Here is a 20,238-nt window from a genome sequence, read left to right as displayed (position 1 = left end):
AATGTTTAGAGCAACTTTATTCACAATTGCCAAAACCTGGAAGCAACCAAGATGTCCTTCAATAAGCAAATAAAAAAAACAAAATGTAGTATATGCATATAATTTTATTTTTTCAGAGAGAAAAAGAAATGAACTATCATGCCAAGAAAAGCTATGCAGGCACATTAAATGCATACTGCTAAGTGAAAAAAGTCAATCTGAAAAGGCTATGTATGTACTGTTTGATTCCAAGTATATGACATTCTAGAAGAGGCAAAACTACAGAAACAGTTTTTAAAAAAATCAATGGTTGTCAGGGTTGAGGTGAGGAAGGGAGGGATGAATAGGTGGAGCTCAGGGAATTTTTAGGGCAGTGAAACTATTCTGCATGACACTGTAATGATGGAAACATGTCATTATACATTTGCCAAAGTCCACAGACTATACAACACAAATACTGAACCATAATGCAAACTATGGACTTTAATTACTACTAATACATCAATATTGCTACAATTGTAACAAATCTACATTAACACTAAAGGTTGAAAACGGGGGAACTGAGTGTATACAGGAACACTGTACTTCCCATTCATTTTTCTGTAAAACTAAAACTGCTCAAAAAATAGTTATCTGTTAAAAAGAGAAAATTTCAAATTAAAAAAAAATTTTAATGGGTAAAGAAATTCAACAGACAGGGACTTCCCTGGTGTCACAGTGATTAAGAATCTGCCTGCCAATGCAGGGGACACAGGTTCGAGCCCTGGTCCGGGAAGATCCCACATGCCAGGAAGCAACTAAGCCCGTGCACCACAACTACTGAGCCTGCTCTCTAGAGCCCAAGAGCCACAACTACTGAAGCCCGTGCACCTAGAGCCCGTGCTCTGTAACAAGAGAAGCCACCGCAATGAGAAGCCCGCGCACCGCAATGAAGAGTAGCCTCCGATCGCCGCAACTAGAGAAAGCCCACATGCAGCAACAAAGACCCAACGCAGCCAAAAATAATAATTAATTAGTTAATTAATTTAAAAAAAAGAAATTCAACAGACATTTCTCCAAAGAACACATACTAATGGCCAAGAAAAGATGAAGGGATGCCCAACCTCATTAGCCACCAGGAAATTCAAAACAAGGCAAGATGTATCAGTTTACTCTAAGACAGATATCTCAAAAACCAGATAATAATAAGTATTGGCAACGATGTGGAGAAACTGCAATGTTTATCCAGTGCTTGTGGATTGTAGAATGGTACAGTGGCTTTGGAAAACAAGTTCGCACTTCCTCATAATGTTAAGCACAGAGTCACCATATGACCCACCATACTTCCAAGTATATACCCAAGAGAACTGTTAAAAAAAAAGAAAAAGTCCCCACAAAAACTTGTATGCAAATGTTCAGAGGAGCATCATTCATTATAGCCAAAAACTGAAGACAACTCAGATGTTCATCAACTGATGAATGGATAAACAAAATGCAGCATATCCATAAAATGGAGTATTATTCATCCACAAAAAGTACTTTAAGTACTGAGACAGTACAACGTGGATGAACCTTGAATACATTATTCCAAGTGAAAGAAGACAGAAACAAAAAGGTCATATGTTATGATTCCATTTATATGAAATGTCCAGAATGGGCAAATCCATAGAGATAGAAAGTAGATTAGTGATTGCCAGGGCCTAGGGGAAGAGGAGGATGGGGAGGGACTATTAATAAGAATTGAATAGGGAACTATTAAAAGAGTTCCTTTTTGAGGTGATGAAAATATTCTAGAATTAGTAGTGACAGTTGCACAACTCTGTGACTATATTGAAACCAATGTATATACTTTAAAAGGGTGAAAGAGTGTTTACTTTAAAAGGGTGAAATTTATGGTATAGGAATTATATCTCAATAAAACTGTTAATAAAAAAAGAATCAAGCAGCTGACCATCCACAAAAATTGCAAAGCCTTTAATGAAACTAGTCAAAAGAGCAGATCTAACTCCGGGTGCTAAACACTTCTTTGTAACTTACTACAGACATATAGGAATTTGAAAAGGCATAAACACTAAAGAATAATAAAATTAAAAGAAAAAAAGTGAGAAAACTCAGAAGTGTACTATGCCTCATATTAAAGATTTTTTTTCTTTTTTCGTTTTACCTTTTGACCCCCTTCACCTATTTCTCCCACCTCCTGCCTCTGGCAACCACCAATCTGTTCTCTATATCTACAAGCTTGTTTTTTGTTGTTGCTGCTGTTCAATTTTAAGATTTCATACATAAGAGAGAGCATATGGCATTTGTGTTTTTCTGTCTGACTTATTTCACTTGGCATAATGCCCTCAAGGTCTATCCATGTTGTCGCAATGTCAGGATTTCCTTCTCTTTATGGCTGAATAATGTTCCATCATACACACAACACACACACACACACACACACACACACACCCCACAATTTCTTTATCCATTCATCCACTGATGGACACATAGGTTGTTTCCATATCCTGACTATTGTAAATAATGCTGCAATGAATATGGGGTACATATATCTTTTCAAGTTAGTATTTTCATTTTCTTCAGATAAATATCCAAAAGTAGAATTGCTGGATCCTATGGTAGTTCTATTTTTAATATTTTGAGGAACCTCCATACTGTTTTCCATAGTGCCTGTACCAATCCACATTCCCACAAACAGCACACAAACGTTCCCTTTCCCCGCATCCTTGCCAACACTTGTTATTTCTTGTCTTTTTCATAATAGCCATTCTAACAGGTGTGAGGTGATATCTCATTGTGGTTTTGATTTGCCTTTCCCTGATGATTAGTGACGTTGAGCATCTTTTCATGTACTTGTCGGTCATCAGTATGTCTTCTTCAGAAAAATGTCTATTCAGCTCCTGTGCCCATTTCTAAATTGGATTGTTGGGTTTTTTTTTTTATATTAGCCTGTTATCAGACATATGATTTGAGAATATTTTATCCCATTCAGTGGGCTGCCTTTTCATTTTGTTGATGGTTTCCTTTGCTGTGCAGAAGCTTTTTAGTTTGAAGTAGTCCCACTTGTTTATTTTTGCTTTTGTTGCCTCTGGTTTTGGTGTCAGATTCAAAAAATCATCACCAAGACCTACATCAAGGAGTTTACCATTTATGTTTTCTTCTAGGAGTTTTATGGTTTCAGGTCTTACATTCAGGTCTTTAATCCATTTGGAGTTAATTTTTGTGTATGGTGTAAGACAGTTGTCAAGTTTCATTCTTTTGCATGTGGCTCTTCAGTTTTCCCAACACCATTTATTGAAAAGGCTGTCCTTTCCCTGCTGTATAGTCTTGTCTCCTTCACTGTAAATTAATTGACCATGTGTGGGTTTATTCCTGGATTCTCTATTTTGTCCCACTGATCTATGTGTCTGTTTTTATGCTAATACCATATTGCTTTAATTGCTGTAGCTGTGTAATATAGTTTGAAATCATGAAGCATTATATCTCCAGCTTTGTTCTTCTTTCTCAAGAATGCTTTGACTATTTGAGGTTTTTGTGGTTCTATAAAAATTTTAGGATTATTTGTTCTATTTCTTTGAAAAATGACATTGGAATTTTGATAGGGATTGCAGTGAATCCGTAGATAGTTTTGGGTAGTATGGACATTTTAACAATATTGATTCAATCCATGAGCACATAATATCTTTCCATTTATTTGTGTCTTCAACAATTTCTTTCATTAATATCTTAGAGTTTTCAATATACAGGTCTTTCATTTCCTTGGTCAAATATATTCCTAGGTATTTTATTCTTTTCAGTGCAACTGTTAATGAGATTGTTTTCTTTATTTCTCTTTCTGATAGCTTGTTATTAGTATACAGAAATGCAAGAGATTTGTGTGCACTGATCTGTATCCTGCAACTTTACTGAATTGGTTTGTTCTAACAGTTTTTTTTTTTTTAATGGAGTTTTTAGGATTTTCCATACATAATATTATGTCATCTGCAAACAGTGACAGTTTTATTTCTTCCTTTCCAATTTGGATGCCTTTTACTTCTTTTTCTTGCCTAATTGCTCTGGCCGCCTTCTATTAAGTTTTATTTCTCTTTCTCTCAAGCCATTCAAGCCACGAAAGGCAGAAAGAAGACATTCAGGACCACAATATCATGCCTCCATTTTTTTCTCTCTGGAATAATGGAGGCAATAAAACTATATATAATTTTAAAGCAAAATCAATACAATCCTTACCAATAAACCTTTGTACAGTCTCTGAAAATTCAATTCAATTTGAAAAAACATTTTACCAGTCATCCTACATAGGCACTTGGGAAAGTAGCATAATATAGTCTATATCCTTAGGAAGTTTGGTATGTCAACTATGAAAATGTGCCTCTCAGATATCCCACTGCAGGAAACATTATTGACCAATGGTCCCAGCTGCTGAGCTCTCAAAGCTATTCTCTTGTTTGGGGCCAAGCCAAGCTTCTCATGAGCTGTTCCCTGCCAATGACTCAGCATGGCAGACATACTTAATGAAACTTTTCCCAGGAGACACTGGACTCCTCTGATGGTTCAACCTTGCACTGAAAAAAATCCAAAGTAAATAGCAGTTTGTAGTAATTCAGAAGCCTAAAATTAAAACCAATAGAACTTAATTATAAGGAGTTTTAAAATTTAGTAAATGTTCTCATAATACATTGTTTCATTTGATTCACACAACGTTGGAGTAAAAAGGGAGCACAATACTTATTGAGTTCTTTTATGCACCAAACACTGGACTGGGGCATTGCTGTAGTAACAGCATTCCCATTGTACACATGATGAAATTGAAGCTCATAAAGTTAATGGATATGCTTAAGCTTACAAAACTAATAGTGGACCAAGGTCTTATTTCTCCTTTGTTGTCTCCAGAAAATAATACAGAAAATACAGAAAATAATCATATCCCTAAGGACTGAGCCCAGACATTCTCCCTCCTCACTCTCCAAAATGGTATATATTAAAAGTAGGGCTCAAACTCTCTATTCACAACAGAACAACAGTGACACTTCACTTCACCCCCACATCCTAACTACAGAACAAATGAAACTAAGCAGGACACCTGAAACCTATGACTTAGTTCAAAGGAGAACTGAAATTAATAGTTAATGAAGCTAAGATTACTAATTAATTAAAATGTAGCTTACTGATTTTCAAATTGGAAAAGCCAGCCTCAACAACCATCTGTAGCCTTTGGGATTGATTAATCTTCTCCCTGCTCTAATATCAAAGGTCTTCTACATTAGGTACCTAGCTGGACTCTACCCCTAACACCACAATAGCATTTTCTATCACAAGCACTTTCAAAATGGCCAATTGAAGTAGCTTAATTTTAGTTATTTGCCACAGTATGATGGGTCCAGAAGGAAAAAAGTATTCAAATTGTAAGTAAAACACTACTGAAATGAAACTTGTTACACCAGAAATTCTTTAAAAAAAAAAAGGTTCAGTATCTTAGATATAGTTTTCATGACTACAGTGCAGGGATAATTACTCTTGTTTTCTTTCTATCTCTGACCATTCTTTCTCTTCTTGTTTTTTCACCACAACAAACTGCCTCTCACTGACACCAGCAGGTTAAGCATGTTGGTTTATGTAATTGTGCAAGAAGATCCTATTCCACCTTTTCCTGAAAATATGTAATTATTTAATGCAAAATACATGATTATTTAATCCTAGGTAGCAGCTACGTAAAAATTACAAATGTGAAACTACAGAATTTTAAGTTGTCAGAAAAATGCCTATTTTATGATAATCAAGAGAAATGAATTGGTCAATACACCAAATTTTATACTTCTGGAAACAGCTAACATTTAGCAAGGCGAACAAAGAATACTTAAGTTTCACAAAGAAAAGGTGATACACTGGAAAGAACTGAGGCTGGTGTCACACAGCCTGCCACGTTATAGCACTTAGCAGAAAAAAATAAAAAGAAAAACAAAATTATATAATAGCAACAAAAGCAATAAAATACTTAGGAATAAGCTTAATAAGAAATGTCAAAGCCTATATAAGTAAAACTCCTAAAAGATACAAAAGTAAACTTGAACAAATGGAAAGGCATCTCTTATTCCTGGATAAGGTAATTCCGCATCATGGACAGGTGATTTAACTCCCTAAGTTAGTTTATAAAGTTGATGAAATTCCAATTAAAAATATCAACGAGCTTTTTCATGGAGTTAGTCAAACTGTTACCAAAGTTCATCGGGAAAAATAAACATCCAAGAATGCTAGAAAACATGAAAAAGAAAAGCTACACGGGCGGATTAGCCCTACCAGACATTGAAATATACTATAGAGCTCTATAATTAAAACAATGTGGTACTGACTTAGGTATATGCAAATGACCTAGTAGAACAGAAGGGAAAGTCCAGAAATAGACCAAATTACGCATGGAAATTCAGCATATAATAACAATAGCATCTCAAATCACTGGAACAAACATAGACTTTTTAATAAATGAGACAAATGATTAATGATTTAGAAAGGATAAAATTAAATCAATAACTCATACCATACATAGGAATAAACTCCACACACAGGAACAAACTTCAAATGGATCAGGGATCTAACTGTAAAAAGTGAAAACTTACAACTGCTAGAAAATATGGATGAATTTCTCTTTAACCTGAGGAAAAGGCTTTCTGTAAGACTTTATAAGGAAGAGGCTTTCTAATCACAACTAAAATTCAGATATGATAAAAGTGGACATTAAACACATGGAAAGATGTTAAACTACATTCATAAGACTGTAAATTAAAACTACAATGAGATACCATTTCTCACCTATCAGACTGGCAAAAACTGAAAAAGTAAATCAATGCATGTTGTCAAAGCTTGTGGGTAAATAGGCATTCATATATTACTAGAGAGAATGCAAATCTGTACAAGCGCTTATGCAGGAGAATTTAGCAATATCATACAAAACTACATATATGTTTATGTTTTCATTCAGCAGCCCTAGTTCTCTTAATTTATTGTGAAGATACACATCTAATAAAAAATACCTATGCACAAAGTTTTTCATAACAGCCCCCTTGGAGATTACAAAATATTGAAAAGTAATTCAATATCCATACATAGAAGAATGGTTGGAATCAACTCTGCAATACTATGAAGCTCTAAAAAGGATGAGAAAAATCTCTGAACTGATAAGCAATGACTTTCAGGAACTATAGTTAACAGAAAAGGAAAGTACAAAAGAGTATCTCTAATACTACACTTTGTGTAAGAAAGAAACCAAGAGAACTACAGTCACCCTCTGCATTCATGGATTCCACAACCAGGAATTCAGCCAAGCTGGGATCAAAAATATTCAGGGGGGAAAAGCTCTGGAAAGTTCCAAAAATCAAAACTTCAATTTGCCACATCAGCAACTATTTACATAGTATTTAAATTGTATTTACAACTATTCACATAGCATCAACAAGGTATTATAAGTAATCTAGAGATGATTTAAAGTATATGGGAGGATGAGCTTAGGTTATATGGAAATACCACACCATTTTATATACGGGACTAGAGCATCTGCAGATTTTGGTATTCACTGGGGGTCCTGGAACCAGTCCACTGTGGATACCAAGGGATGATTGTACACTTACAGCTCATTTGTGCAAAAGAAACCCAAAAAAGTAAATCAGAACATAATGAGATTGGCTATCTAGAGGGAGTGAGTGGAAACAAGACAGAGGGAATGACATCTGTGTATCTCTGACTTTTAGAACCACATTAGTGTTTCACAGACTGAAAATATAAATTTTTTTTAAAAAGTCAGAAAGAATGGGGATAAAATTCTACAAAGGGATACATACAAAAACAGATGAACCAAACTGTATTTCAGTTGAATAACTTAACTATGATAAAGGGAAAAATTTTAATTTTTTTTAAAAGCAAGAAAAAGAAGAACTAACCGAAGTATCTTCTGAACAGAATATACTGGTTTGATACAGCAATGATAAAATGTAATAAAGCACTCTGGAGTCAGACTGCTTGGATTCAAATACCTGCCCATCTACCCACTTGCTAACTGTATGACCCTGGAGAAGTTAATTTATAATCTCTTTGTGTGTAGGTTTCCTTATCTGAATAATAACAGTACCAATACCACAGTACTAACGGTAAAGCTCCTATAAAACTACTCATGTAAAAGCCTTAGATCACCTGGCATATTTTAAGGATTTGATAAGTATTTGCTATCAGCAACTATTAATTCAAAAACACATTAAGTGCGTGGATATCCTGGAGACACACATAATAAAAATGGAGTCCTTGTCATGAAAAAATTTGGAATTTCCTAGTTTATGAACAATAAGTGTTCAAGGAATCTAGACTAGCAAGATCCATAGGGCTGGCTGGAATCATCTGGGAAATTTCATAAAGGAAGAATCTGACCATGGATCTTTATATATGCACAGGGTTTAGACAGCAGGAGAATGCGAGTGACAGAAAGGAAACTGATAAAAGCAGAGAGGACATAAAAACCAATACATCTCAAAGATAGTGATACATAAGGTTTGTAAAAGCTGAATATCTGGAGATAAGGCAAGACTATGGAAGCTCCCAAATGTACAATTAAAACTGGGCAGTCTTTATTTTCTAGGCTATGAGGAACCCAAAGAAGATTTGTGTGTAGGAGAAACAACATGACCAAACTGAACTGTGGGATTATTCTAATGTTGGTATGCAGAAGGACTGGAAGTGAGAAGATCGGAGGCAAGAGTCTTACTAGTGGTTAAGCCAAATAATGACAAAGGTCTGGCTAGAATAGCAGTGATGAGAAAAGGAAAGAAGGTATAGCTCAACAAGGCAGTGAGGGAAAAAAAAAAAAAAAAAAAATCAACCAAATTTGGTAATCACTGGATATGAGGTATGAGAGAATGAAAGAGCCTGAATGACAGGTAAATGAGAAAACCATTAGAAGGAAAGAGCCACAACGAATGGGAACCAATAGAAAGTATTTCCTTTAAGATTGAAAGTTTAAGTCAGAGTCAGATAAGAAACTTTGCCAATTTGAAATAACGGTACCTTCAGATATCAAGATCCAGTGGGCACTGGGCAACATGGGACTAGTGCTTGGGAGAGAGAGAACTGAAGACAAAAACTTTAGAATTTTTTTTAAAAAATCTCTTTAGAAAGTTCAAGACATTCTGGAGCATACAGACACTAGGCTGTGTGCTATTTCAGAGCAGTGATCACCTCTTTTTTTTTTTTTTAATCCCTTAATGTTTAGCACAGTTCCTAGTACACAGGAGACTCTCAGTAAAATGTTGCAGAGGTGGGAAGAGTAGGGAAGGGAACAGAGTTGCATGGCTTGTTAATGGCAGGGCCTTGATTAGAGCACAGGTCTCACTGATTCTCCACTATACCATAACGTACAGATGACTCTGACCATCTATGTACAGGACACCCTAAAGAGACGGTGTAAGAAATAAAAATAAACTGAACTGTGGGGAGTACTGCTTTCTAGGGGCAGATGAAAGGGAGACATAAGAAGATAGCAAAGAAAGGTCAGTTATGGGGGAAAAAAATGATAGTGTTGTATCACAGACTCAAAGGAAATTTTTCAAGAGAGGAAGCATAGTCAACTGTATCAAATGATCATATGCTACAGGTAATGTTTCTCTGGTCTCCTACACCAATGACAACCAAGGCAGAGAAAGGTCACATTTTAAAACAGAAATTAAGAAATTTTAATCTACATTTCACAGCATTTTAAATACATGTATCACTCACAGCAGTTCAAAAAAAATATTGCAATCTTCAGTAAATTTTATCTCTACATAATACACAATGTGAAATAAAGTCACTACAGTAGTTGAGCTGAAAAAAAATTTGTTCAATAAATGAAATTTAAAGCAAAGAGAAACAATTGAAAAAATATTTACATGCACTGACAGCAACAAAATACATGAAATACTGAAGGTCTTACCTTAAATCTCTTGTCCTGCAATACTTTCTTGATGGCAACCAGTTCTCCTGAATCACAAAGTTTGGCTTGATATACCACACCAAATGACCCATTCCCAATCACTTTAGTGTCTGTATAGCTGACTTCTTGTGGCCTGTCTGGACCCTGTCCAGGAGTTGCCACCACTGTGGTCACCTTGCTGCCATCCTTGTCTCCTAAAAGAAATAAGGGATAGAAAAATGAGAACTGTAAAGAATTCAACAGAGAAAATTGCCAAAGTATACCAAGTAAACTATATTCTTTACTACAAATTATTTTTAAATGCTCATCTTAGTTTATCACATAGTATTACTTCAACTATTTGTTTCAATTATAAGTAATTATTTTAACCACCATTTACTCAGTCATTCCACAGACCAGACACCATGCTTAGTTTATATATATGACTTCATTTAATGAAAACAACCCCATGAAGTAGACAAAACTGTTCCTATATTAAACATAATGAGAAGAATGTTACATTTGTCCAGTCAAAAGGTGAATGATGGACCCACCAAAGAATCCTTATCTGTCCAACTCTAAAGGCCCTAATTCTTTCCTCAGGGCTTTCTTATTTTACTTGAAAATAAGATAAGTGCATTTGAAAAAGTCTAAATATGGTGACTCTATTCAGACCACTCTCCCTTTAGGAAGGTAAGGCTTTGAGTTTTTGCTTCTCTGTGTCTTATTTCTTCTTAAGAAAATAATGATGCCTTTCCAAGAAAGGTCTGATGGGTAAAAGACATAGGGGAATGTTAAATTTGGGGGTAAGAGATGCAAAACTTAAAAGAAAAATCAAACCCATTCTGAACTGAGCCTCATTCATAACTAGCTCTCCAGCTCTGGGGTCTCTGCCCACTCATGACCGTCTCCTTACCTCTTCTGCCTTCCCTCCCCACCAGTAACAATCCAAAGACTCTCTTCAATTCAAGCTCAAGAGCCACCTCCTTCTTGACTAAGCACAGTTCATATCTCGGAATTCTTAAACTATTCTAAACCATTCTATACTACCTAGCACTTAATTTTAAGAAGCTTTAAATTGTTCTTTTAGTGATTTCAGAATACACAAAGATTCTAGGGACTACAATCGTTGTGAAGTAGCAATTATGACTTTGTGCTTCTTCTCTCCTTCCTAACAAATCTAAAACCAATTCTCAGTACAATGTAAGTCCTTAGGCTCACTGACTAAACTTCACTTCTTTTTCTTCTCTCTCTGACTCTTCCATTATAGCAATTTTATTTTTAAGATGCTCACTGAATTCATACTAACCTCATAGAAGAAAAATAATGTAATATTTAACCCTAGATACCAAACCAAACAACAACAAAAAAAACCCCTGCTATCTTAGTAAAAATTAAAAGGTTTACTCTGTTCTCTTTCGAGCAGTTAGAGAAACTGCTGAGAACTCTTACAGACTATACTCTCCCACTAGAAGGAAATCCTGGGTATACAAGGAACAATGGCTCTTTCTGCCTAAGCATCTTGGAATTTTTATTCAGAAATCACCAAGCTCTTCAGACTGCTCCATCAGAGATCTGAAATAGCAGAGCTGTAAAGAATGGCAAGGTAACACCGGGGGTGACTTGGTATGAGCATTAGTAATGCATGGGACAGTCAGCAGCTAGTGTGCCAAGGAAAAGCATGTCACCATTTGGCACTGCAACTTGCTGACTCAGCAATAAAATAACAGCTGTATAAAATTTCACTGTACGAAAGAACTTTCCGATTGTTTCATCTACTCTAACACTTAAATGGAGGGCCATGTTTACTATGCAAATAAGGAAAGTAAGAGAGATTAACTTGTCCAATATCATAAAGCTTTAAGCAACAGAACTCTTTTTTTTTTTTTTTTTTTTTAAAGAATTTCACTTTATTTATTTTTTGGCTGTGTTGGGTCTTCGTTTCTGTGCGAGGGCTTTCTCTAGTTGCGGCAAGCGGGGGCTACTCTTCATCGCGGTGCGCGGGCCTCTCACTATCGCAGCCTCTCGTTGCGGAGCACAGGCTCCAGACGCGCAAGCTCAGTAGTTGTGGCACACGGGCTTAGTTGCTCCGCGGCATGTGGGATTTTCCCAGACCAGGGCTCGAACCCGTGTCCCCTGCATTGGCAGGCAGATTCTCAACCACTGCGCCACCAGGGAAGCCCAACAGAACTCTTTGCTCACATCAGGCTGCCTCTGCCATACTTTACAACCTTCCTACTACAGCTGAAAGACCAACTTCATATACCATTACCCACACCCGCCCCTGCCAAGAAGCAGATGTTTCTGAAAATATAATGTAAAAAAGGTCAGCTCCAGAATAATAGTAAGAGAACACATGAATAATCTTTTGCAGTTTTCAGTCCTCAATTATTCATTTATTAATAGCTAAAGAGCTTTTTCCAAAGGTACTTTGGCAACATTAGAGTTTGAAAGTTATCCCAAAGCAAAAGCAAATGGAAAACAAAAATGGAAAACAATTGATTCTGTGATGTTCAAACAATTTAACTTTTGCTACTAGAAACTGCGTAACTTTGGATCTTAACAACAGAGCAGCATTTTAAACACTGCTACCAAGAAACCAAAATCCTCATGAAATGCTAGAATTCATAACAGACATGCCTCATTAAAAATAAAAAAGTCACCACTTTGCCCAATACTGAATTTCCCAGAATGCATGGTATCATGAGTTTCACACCAACTACAATAAAATTGGTCCCTAAAAAATACCACTGTCTCTCAGGAGCAACAACAGCAAAGCAGTGGGAACAGCTCAGTTTCAGGCACTCTCTTCTGGCCAGAGAACTCCTGGGATCCGCTGTTACAATTAAAATTCACTCAGGTGGTATGAATTTCCTATTCTGATTAGAACATAGAATTAAATCCCCTATTCTTTAGCACAGTGGATAAATCTTAAATACATAAACCACAAAAGCCTCCTCATAAAGCAATGGAAAGGTGGTATGCAACAGAACAACCACTTTCAATTGAACGCTGCTAAATATAGAATACAATTTTACAAAAGCCCCTTAGATGTATCCCAAAATGATACGTGCAGCCTTGTTCTCAGTCTCTCAAACACAGCAACACCTTGTGGTTACATTTTTTTGTCTTCTGAAGTCACTCCTCAGAACAATCGATCCATCCAAAACCCAAAAGGCCACTTCGGGCATATGTAAATATTTAGGAGGTATCTGACACTGACATTCTAATTTTAGTATTTCTTAATGATTCAGAGCTGATAAAAAGCAACTGTGACCCTTTTTAACTAGGAGGTTTTTAGAGATGTTAATAAGTCATACTACTAAATAAACTGAACAAAGTCAGCAACGACTATCTATATTAAATCTTCCTTTACCTCCAGGAGAATGTCTCCCATGTAGAAATAACAGAAAATTAAAAGTCTACAAAGCCCAGAGAAACCAGCACACCCGGTATGATACAAGGAAGATACAAGGTATTTTTATGAAGCTTTTTAACCTAACAATAGGATTAGTAAGGAAACTAACTCTGACTATTGTTTCTCATGAAGAGATATAACAGATAGCTATTTCTATGGATGTTCAACAACAATATAACAAACAGTCTATTGAAAAATATTATATAAATTACTTAAAAGAACCAAAAAACCTTATTTTCAGGCATGATTAAGATAGTCTGAAGGGGAAACAATGACCACTGTCAAATTTTCAGGTTTTTAAATTAAAGTTCAAACAACTCTTTATCCTAAGTATATGGCTAAGGAACTTCTATTAAAGCAAGATGTCCTCCCCCAAATAAACACAACAGCTTAGAAACATGAAAACAACATAAAAATTAATAAGCAAAAGAAATAAGAAACAAGGAACTGAGGTCCACAGAAAATCAGAGTTAGACAAATTCTAAAATAAACTTATTATTGTCAAGAAACAGGGCCTCTACTCTATGATGTGGAAGCTCTAGCGAGAGTGCAACTGCTCTCATACCTTGGAGCAAAACTATGAAGAAAGAAAGGGAATGCAAACTAAGCAGCTGAATCAGTCAAATCAACCCTAATGTCAACAGCACGATAAAAAATTTTAGGACAATTTCTATGTAAACTTGTGATAAATATCTTTCTAGCAGGGCCTTTCCCCTTAGACATGATTCATCTCCACATGATTCTACCTAAAGAACTGGAAACAAAAAACAAAAAATTACTAAATTTCCTTTGGGGATAAGAAGAGTAAACAAAGAGAGGCAGGGAAAACAAAATGGACAGATGTTATACATGAGCTGGCTTTTGGAGATGTTTTCCTGTATATCGCTTCTAGAAATGAAAGGAAAACATAGGGTGATAGAGGATAAAGATGAGCCAGAAAAGACCCCCAAGTCCTTGATAGCGCAATAATACCACATTTTCAATCACAGGCAGATACCATGCCAATGGGATTAACAAGCATCAATTCTGAAGAACCATAAAATTAATCTTAAGAAAAAAAAAATCAGTCAAGTTTTTGTCCTTAGAGAGAGGCATAATGGTGTTAATATGGGCTCTGAAGTCAGACCAAGGTTTGAATCACATATTCTACCAGTTAGTATCTATAAAATGTAAACAGCTGCCACTTCATAGGGTTGTTGTAATGATTAAATAACACAGGTTAAGCAGTTTTGTTTTGTTTTGTTTTTTAAGTACATGCCATATAGTGAGTGCTCAATAAATTATAGTTTCTCTGAAGAATTACTGGTAGTGGGAACTGGAAAAAAAATTCTTCTGTTGTGCTATTTTACCACCAGGTACATGCCCTACTACAGTGCTCATCACAATGTTCTATAATTATTAAGAGTCCGAGCCCCCCACTTGACTATGAGCTCTTAGGAAAGCCAGACATGACCTAAATCATTTAGATTTATTTCCCTAGTACTTATTAGCAGAGGGTTCAGCACAATGCAGGTGGCTCAGCAAATGTCTGCTCTTGAATTTATATAAAAATCACTCAAGCAGAATTATTAGGATTTGGGAACTGACTACTTCCTGCTAAACAGCAGTGTTTTTACTTCTTACACTTGCCATTGATCAGATACAAATCCCTAGGGATAAGGTATATAGAAGCCTTACAAATAGCAAAACAGAATGGGGGGTTTACTGAAAACATGGCAACAACAAGCAGCCAAAACAAATAACACAATTTGCCACATGTGTATCATTTTACAGGTAGAATTACTCTGTTCATAACCCTTTTCCAAATAATTTTGGTTTCTTCGGAGCATCAATATGCAACAATGGGTAAGAACTGGGCAGGGGACATCTCTGAGCTCTGAAGCTCAATTTACATCAATACATACATAAGTATATTCCTTGAGCACTATTCTACAGTTTGCAAGCACCACTCACAGTGGACTTTAAGAGTCACCTGGGAGAGTTTACTAAAAATGAAGATTCTAGAATTTCACCACTAGAAAGACTCAGTAAATCTGCAGTAGGGCTCAGGAAACTATTTTTAATAAGCCCCCCCGCCCCAATGATTCTTAATGCAGTTCTAGCTACCATTCTTTTTTTTTTTTTTTTGGCTGAGTTGGGTCTTTGTTGCTGAGCGCGGCTTTCTCTAGTTGCGGCGAGTGGGGGCTACTCTTCGTCATGGTGCGCGGGCTTCTCATTGCAGTGGCTTCTCTTGTTGCAGAGCACGGGCTCTAGGCTTGCGGATTTCAGTAGTTGTGGCTCGTGGGCTCTAGAGTGCAGGCTCAGTAGTTGTGGCGCACGGGCTTAGTTGCTCCGCGGCACGTGGGATCTTCCCGGACCAGGGTTCAAACATGTGTCCCCTGCATTGGCAGGCGGATTCTTAACCACTGCGCCACCAGGGAAGCCCCTAGCTACCATATTGTGAGAAAGAACCATAATACCATTTAATTCGTACAACTTTGTGACGTACTCGGATAATCATTTAACAAATGGGAGAAACTAGGATGTTTGAAAGGTTCATTGGTAATTTGCCCAAAGTAACCCCTTCAATAAAGTGTACCCACAGGATTCAGACCTATCCATTTACTCTAAAACCTGTACCCTACTACACTACTTTGCTTAAGACTTACGCCATGAAAATAACACACAGGGGTCAAGGTCCTAAAATCAACTTTCTATTTTCAGCAAAACTGAAAATTTTAAATATTTTACAGAAGATTCTGATGGAAAACTCTTCCTTCAAGTTATCTATACTCCTTTTGAACTAATTTTAATTTACTCAATTTTTAAATCTTCTCTTAAAACCCAAATTTTACTTTAAACCAAAATCAGAATGAACCATGCTAATTTTCAACAGCCTGAATTTAAATATTATTTTACTCATGAACCATGAACTGGAATCAAGCACATTTTTTCCTTTTTTCTAACTCAAGTGAACTGGAATAAAATCAAACCAAACCCAAAATTAATAAATATTTTACTTGGTCTTAAGCCTTCACTTGAAACAATATCAAGATGTATCAATATTTTAGAAACAGGTTTATTTCCCATGGAAGTCTAAAAGGCTTGCAGCATGTGTCTAAAGAGCTTTGGCTTTTAGGAACTAACATTAGAATCTTTAAGTCTTAAACATGCTTATCTGCTTGATTTACAAAAACTGCCCAATTTGGGGCAGGGAGAAAGTAGACAAATACGTTAAAATCTTTCTTAATGAGGAAGTTTACCATATTACCAAAGAAACAGTATACCATACATGGGTGGGAAGAGTAAATGGTAAACACTTAGACTAAAGAAACAAATAATTACTTTAAAAACTCACTGATCAGTGATCACACTTCTGGCAACTTCAATATTGAACAGCCGTGAATCCAGAAGAAAGCCAAAGAATAGCTCTCACAAAGCTGATATATTTTATTGTAGTCTTTAGTGAGCGTAATGTTAAAATCAGCACTCTATAATTTCTTTTTAATAGATTACGTCTGTTCTTGGCCTGACACACATCCCCTCGATGCTCAATATTACCTTCTGACAACCCAAAACCCTGACTCAGTCTTGCTTTCTCCTGAACTACGCACCAAAGTTATCTCCACCCCTAAATCCAAACTGCTTTTCCAATAGCACAGCATACAAATTTACAAGCGTTTTTATATGCATTTTAAAGAAGTTATTAACCTAAAATTTTATGCTATATTTCAAACAGCAGTAAAGGAGAGAGGGGAAGGACAGGATCTGTTTTCTCCCAGAAGACTTGGTTACTCTAGGTTGGTCCCATGTGCTTTATCAATTACAATTTAACAACTAATATCCAATCCATGAGGGCAACAATTAAGTTTATCACACGTTTCTTGCTGTAACCCATTTTATGCCTATGCACGCAGCCGGCTGTAAAATATTTGCTCATTTATAAGTGAACAGCTTCCTACGGGATTCCACTAAACTTTGAAATCTGCCAAAATTCTTAAAGTCACTAAAACAAGTACCTCTAATTCCTCCTCTAAAATGATACAAGACTCTGTAATCTCTCAAAAGGACTGGGTCACTCAGTAGACTGAGAAGAAAATGCAAAGACAAATTCAGTGGTTTGACAATTTTCCCTGGGACCAACCCTGATCACCACACATCATCTTCACCAATAACATATCTGTGGAGCACTTGATAGTTTATGAACATGTTTAGACCCATAACCTCACTTTATCCAGGCAACAGTCCTATGAGGGAGGTAGAACCAATAATGAACTGTAGAACTGAAGCTCAAAAGATAAGCAAAATGGCCCAGGTCGTCCAATTCCCAAGTTTAATACACTTTCCAATGCCTATAAAAATGGAGGCAAACCAAGCCATTTATTTCTATTCCAAAATAAATCCATAAAAATAACTCAGCCAATAGTACCACACATTTTAAGCATCCTCACACATTTTTTAAATTTTTATTTATTTAGTTATTTATTTCTGGCTTCGTTTGGGTCTTCATTGCTGCACGCGGGCTTTCTCTAGTTGCAGCAAGCGGGGGCTACTCTTCGTTGCGGTGCATGGGCTTCTCATTGTGGCTTCTCTTATCGCAGAGCACAGGCTCTAGGCGCGCAGGCTTCAGTAGTTGCAGCATGCGCACTCTAGAGCGCAGGCTCAGTAGTTGTGGCACACAGGCTTAGTTAGTTGCTCCGCGACGTGTGGGATCTTCCGGGACCAGGGCTCGAAGCTGTGTCCCCTGCATTGGCAGGCGGATTCTTAACCACTGCGCCACCAGGGAAGCCCCCTCACACGTTTTAATATAAACTGCAAAAATACTTTTTTTTAAAAAAATTATTTATTTATTTTTGCCTGTGTTGGGTCTTCGTTTCTGTGCGAGGGCTTTCTCCAGTTGCGGCAAGCGGGGGCCACTCTTCATCGCGGTGTGCGGGTCTCTCACTATCGTGGCCTCTCTTGTTGCGGAGCACAGGCTCCAGACGCGCAGGCTCAGTAGTTGTGGCTCACGGGCCTAGTTGCTCCGCGGCATGTGGGATCTTCCCAGACCAGGGCTCGAACCCGTGTCCCCTGCATTGGCAGGCAGATTCTCAACTACTGCGCCACCAGGGAAGTCCTGCAAAAATACTTTTAATAAAAAATTGCTTCGTTTTGCCTGAGACATAAGGCTACCTGATACATAAGGCTATCTAAAATGAGTAAAATGAGGGTCAGAATTCCTCTGAGGAAAATCAAATCAGTGACCTGATAGCAAACATTTAAGTACTTCAACAGATTCATCACAATACAAAATAATAATCCACTGGTTAACGACAGCTGCTACTTTTGCAGGAACAGAAGAAACATTTCCTGCCTTTTTTTTGGTGGGGGCACGTCTGCGGGGGCGGGGGGTTTGTGTGGTTTATTCTAAATAAGAAACCTAATGGGGACAGAAAAAGCAGGGAAGTATGATTTTTCTAATCAAGAAACAAAAAAGAAATATGAAGACTAAATCTCTCTACGTTACACAGTTTTAGGAATCTCCTGTTGATCTGGCTGAATTACAGTATTTCCCTTTTTTTTTTTTTTAAGTTTTAAAAATATTGATTAATTCATTTAAAAATAACAGAAATAACAAAAATAAACCCATTACATGTTAACATAATTAACATACAATATTTCACTTTTCATAAATGTAAAGATAACAGCATATTTGCTTAATAATGATAATAATTGAATTTATTTTAAAAAATACCCCCAAATCTATATAATATTTGGGTGGTGGATGCTGTCCCACATCATGAAAAACCAACTCTGAAATATGTGCCAATATAAATACCAAATTAGCACACCGTTCCTCATTCCCAGTTCTAAACAGCTTCCAAAGATACCCAGCACCAGCTACTGACTAACACAGGGATGTCTAACTCAACACACTTTCTTATTATCACCTTCTCTCTCCCAGAACAGGAATCATTCACATTGTTATACTCTCCCCCCACTCCCTTAAACTTGCATTATTCTTATGTCAATTAAATCCACCTCAGACAACAGACATCCTAGGTTACTTCACCTTCTGTTTTTTGTTTGTTTGTTTGTTTTCAAGTTGTAGTTACCAAAAGAAACTTTCTCCCCCTTTCTTTTCCCTATCACTTCATTCCACTCAAGAACTAAAAAAGCAACCTTAACCACAGCTGGTAAGCAAAAGGATAGCACTTCTGCTCTTACACCAGTATCAGGAGAAAGTAAAGCCGTGAGTTAAAAAGCCAATCCCATCAATCTATTAAGCTCCTGAAAGTACCCAGAAAGATGTCAGTTTCCCATAGTCTCTATCTACTCCTCATCTCCCTCAGATTAAATCCCTTCATCAATCTAGTAGTACCAGCATTTGGAAGAATTTTTCCAAACTAATTTTTAGGGGGGTTTTAGTTTTACTAAAATAATATTATAGTATTATATTATTATAATACTATATTATCAGTAATAATATAGAGAATATTATTATTCTCTATTATTTTTCACTATAGTATGTAGATATCTGAGCTAATTATGGCTTAGTTAGGCTTTTGTAGGATAGCCTGGGAACCTAATTATTTTTATTTTACATATTTACAAAACTTTCAATGAAAAATTATGTTCTGAGATCCAAAACAACTGATGAACTTTTAAAACACAATCTGTTTACAGGCTAAGACTATTCTGTATAATCTGGGAGGAAAATAAACATAAAATTTACAGGTTAACTTGTTAAACTGTTTAAGTGGAAATGAGATAGGGTACCTCCTAAGAACTTTACAAGAATCTCTTTAACTATGAAAAATAAAATAACCAGGTAATAAGAGTTCTGTCAATTCCATTTCTATAAGGAACACCATACACTTTCAAATGGTGGTTAATTAATTTTTAGTTTACATTTATAACTACATAAGTAATGATACTATGTTTATAGTTAATAAGAAATATGCCTAAGAGAAAAATA

General features: G+C 36.4%; 1 protein-coding gene across 6 annotated transcripts in view; it reads right to left on the bottom strand.

Moving 5' to 3' along the window:
- Window positions 1-20,238, bottom strand: part of GSK3B (glycogen synthase kinase 3 beta) — a 206,145-nt gene that overhangs the window by 130,890 nt on the left and 55,017 nt on the right. For all 6 annotated transcript variants that reach the window (XM_082460066.1, XM_082460065.1, XM_082460063.1 and 3 more), the window contains one exon: window positions 9,905-10,098. In XM_082460066.1, the coding sequence (XP_082316192.1) occupies window positions 9,905-10,098 (194 nt within the window). The remainder of the gene's footprint in view (window positions 1-9,904; window positions 10,099-20,238) is intronic.

Source organism: Balaenoptera physalus (assembly GCF_965194825.1).
Source record: "Balaenoptera physalus genome assembly, chromosome: 4".
Lineage (NCBI taxonomy): Eukaryota > Metazoa > Chordata > Mammalia > Artiodactyla > Balaenopteridae > Balaenoptera > Balaenoptera physalus.
This window is presented reverse-complemented; position numbering and strand designations above follow the sequence as displayed.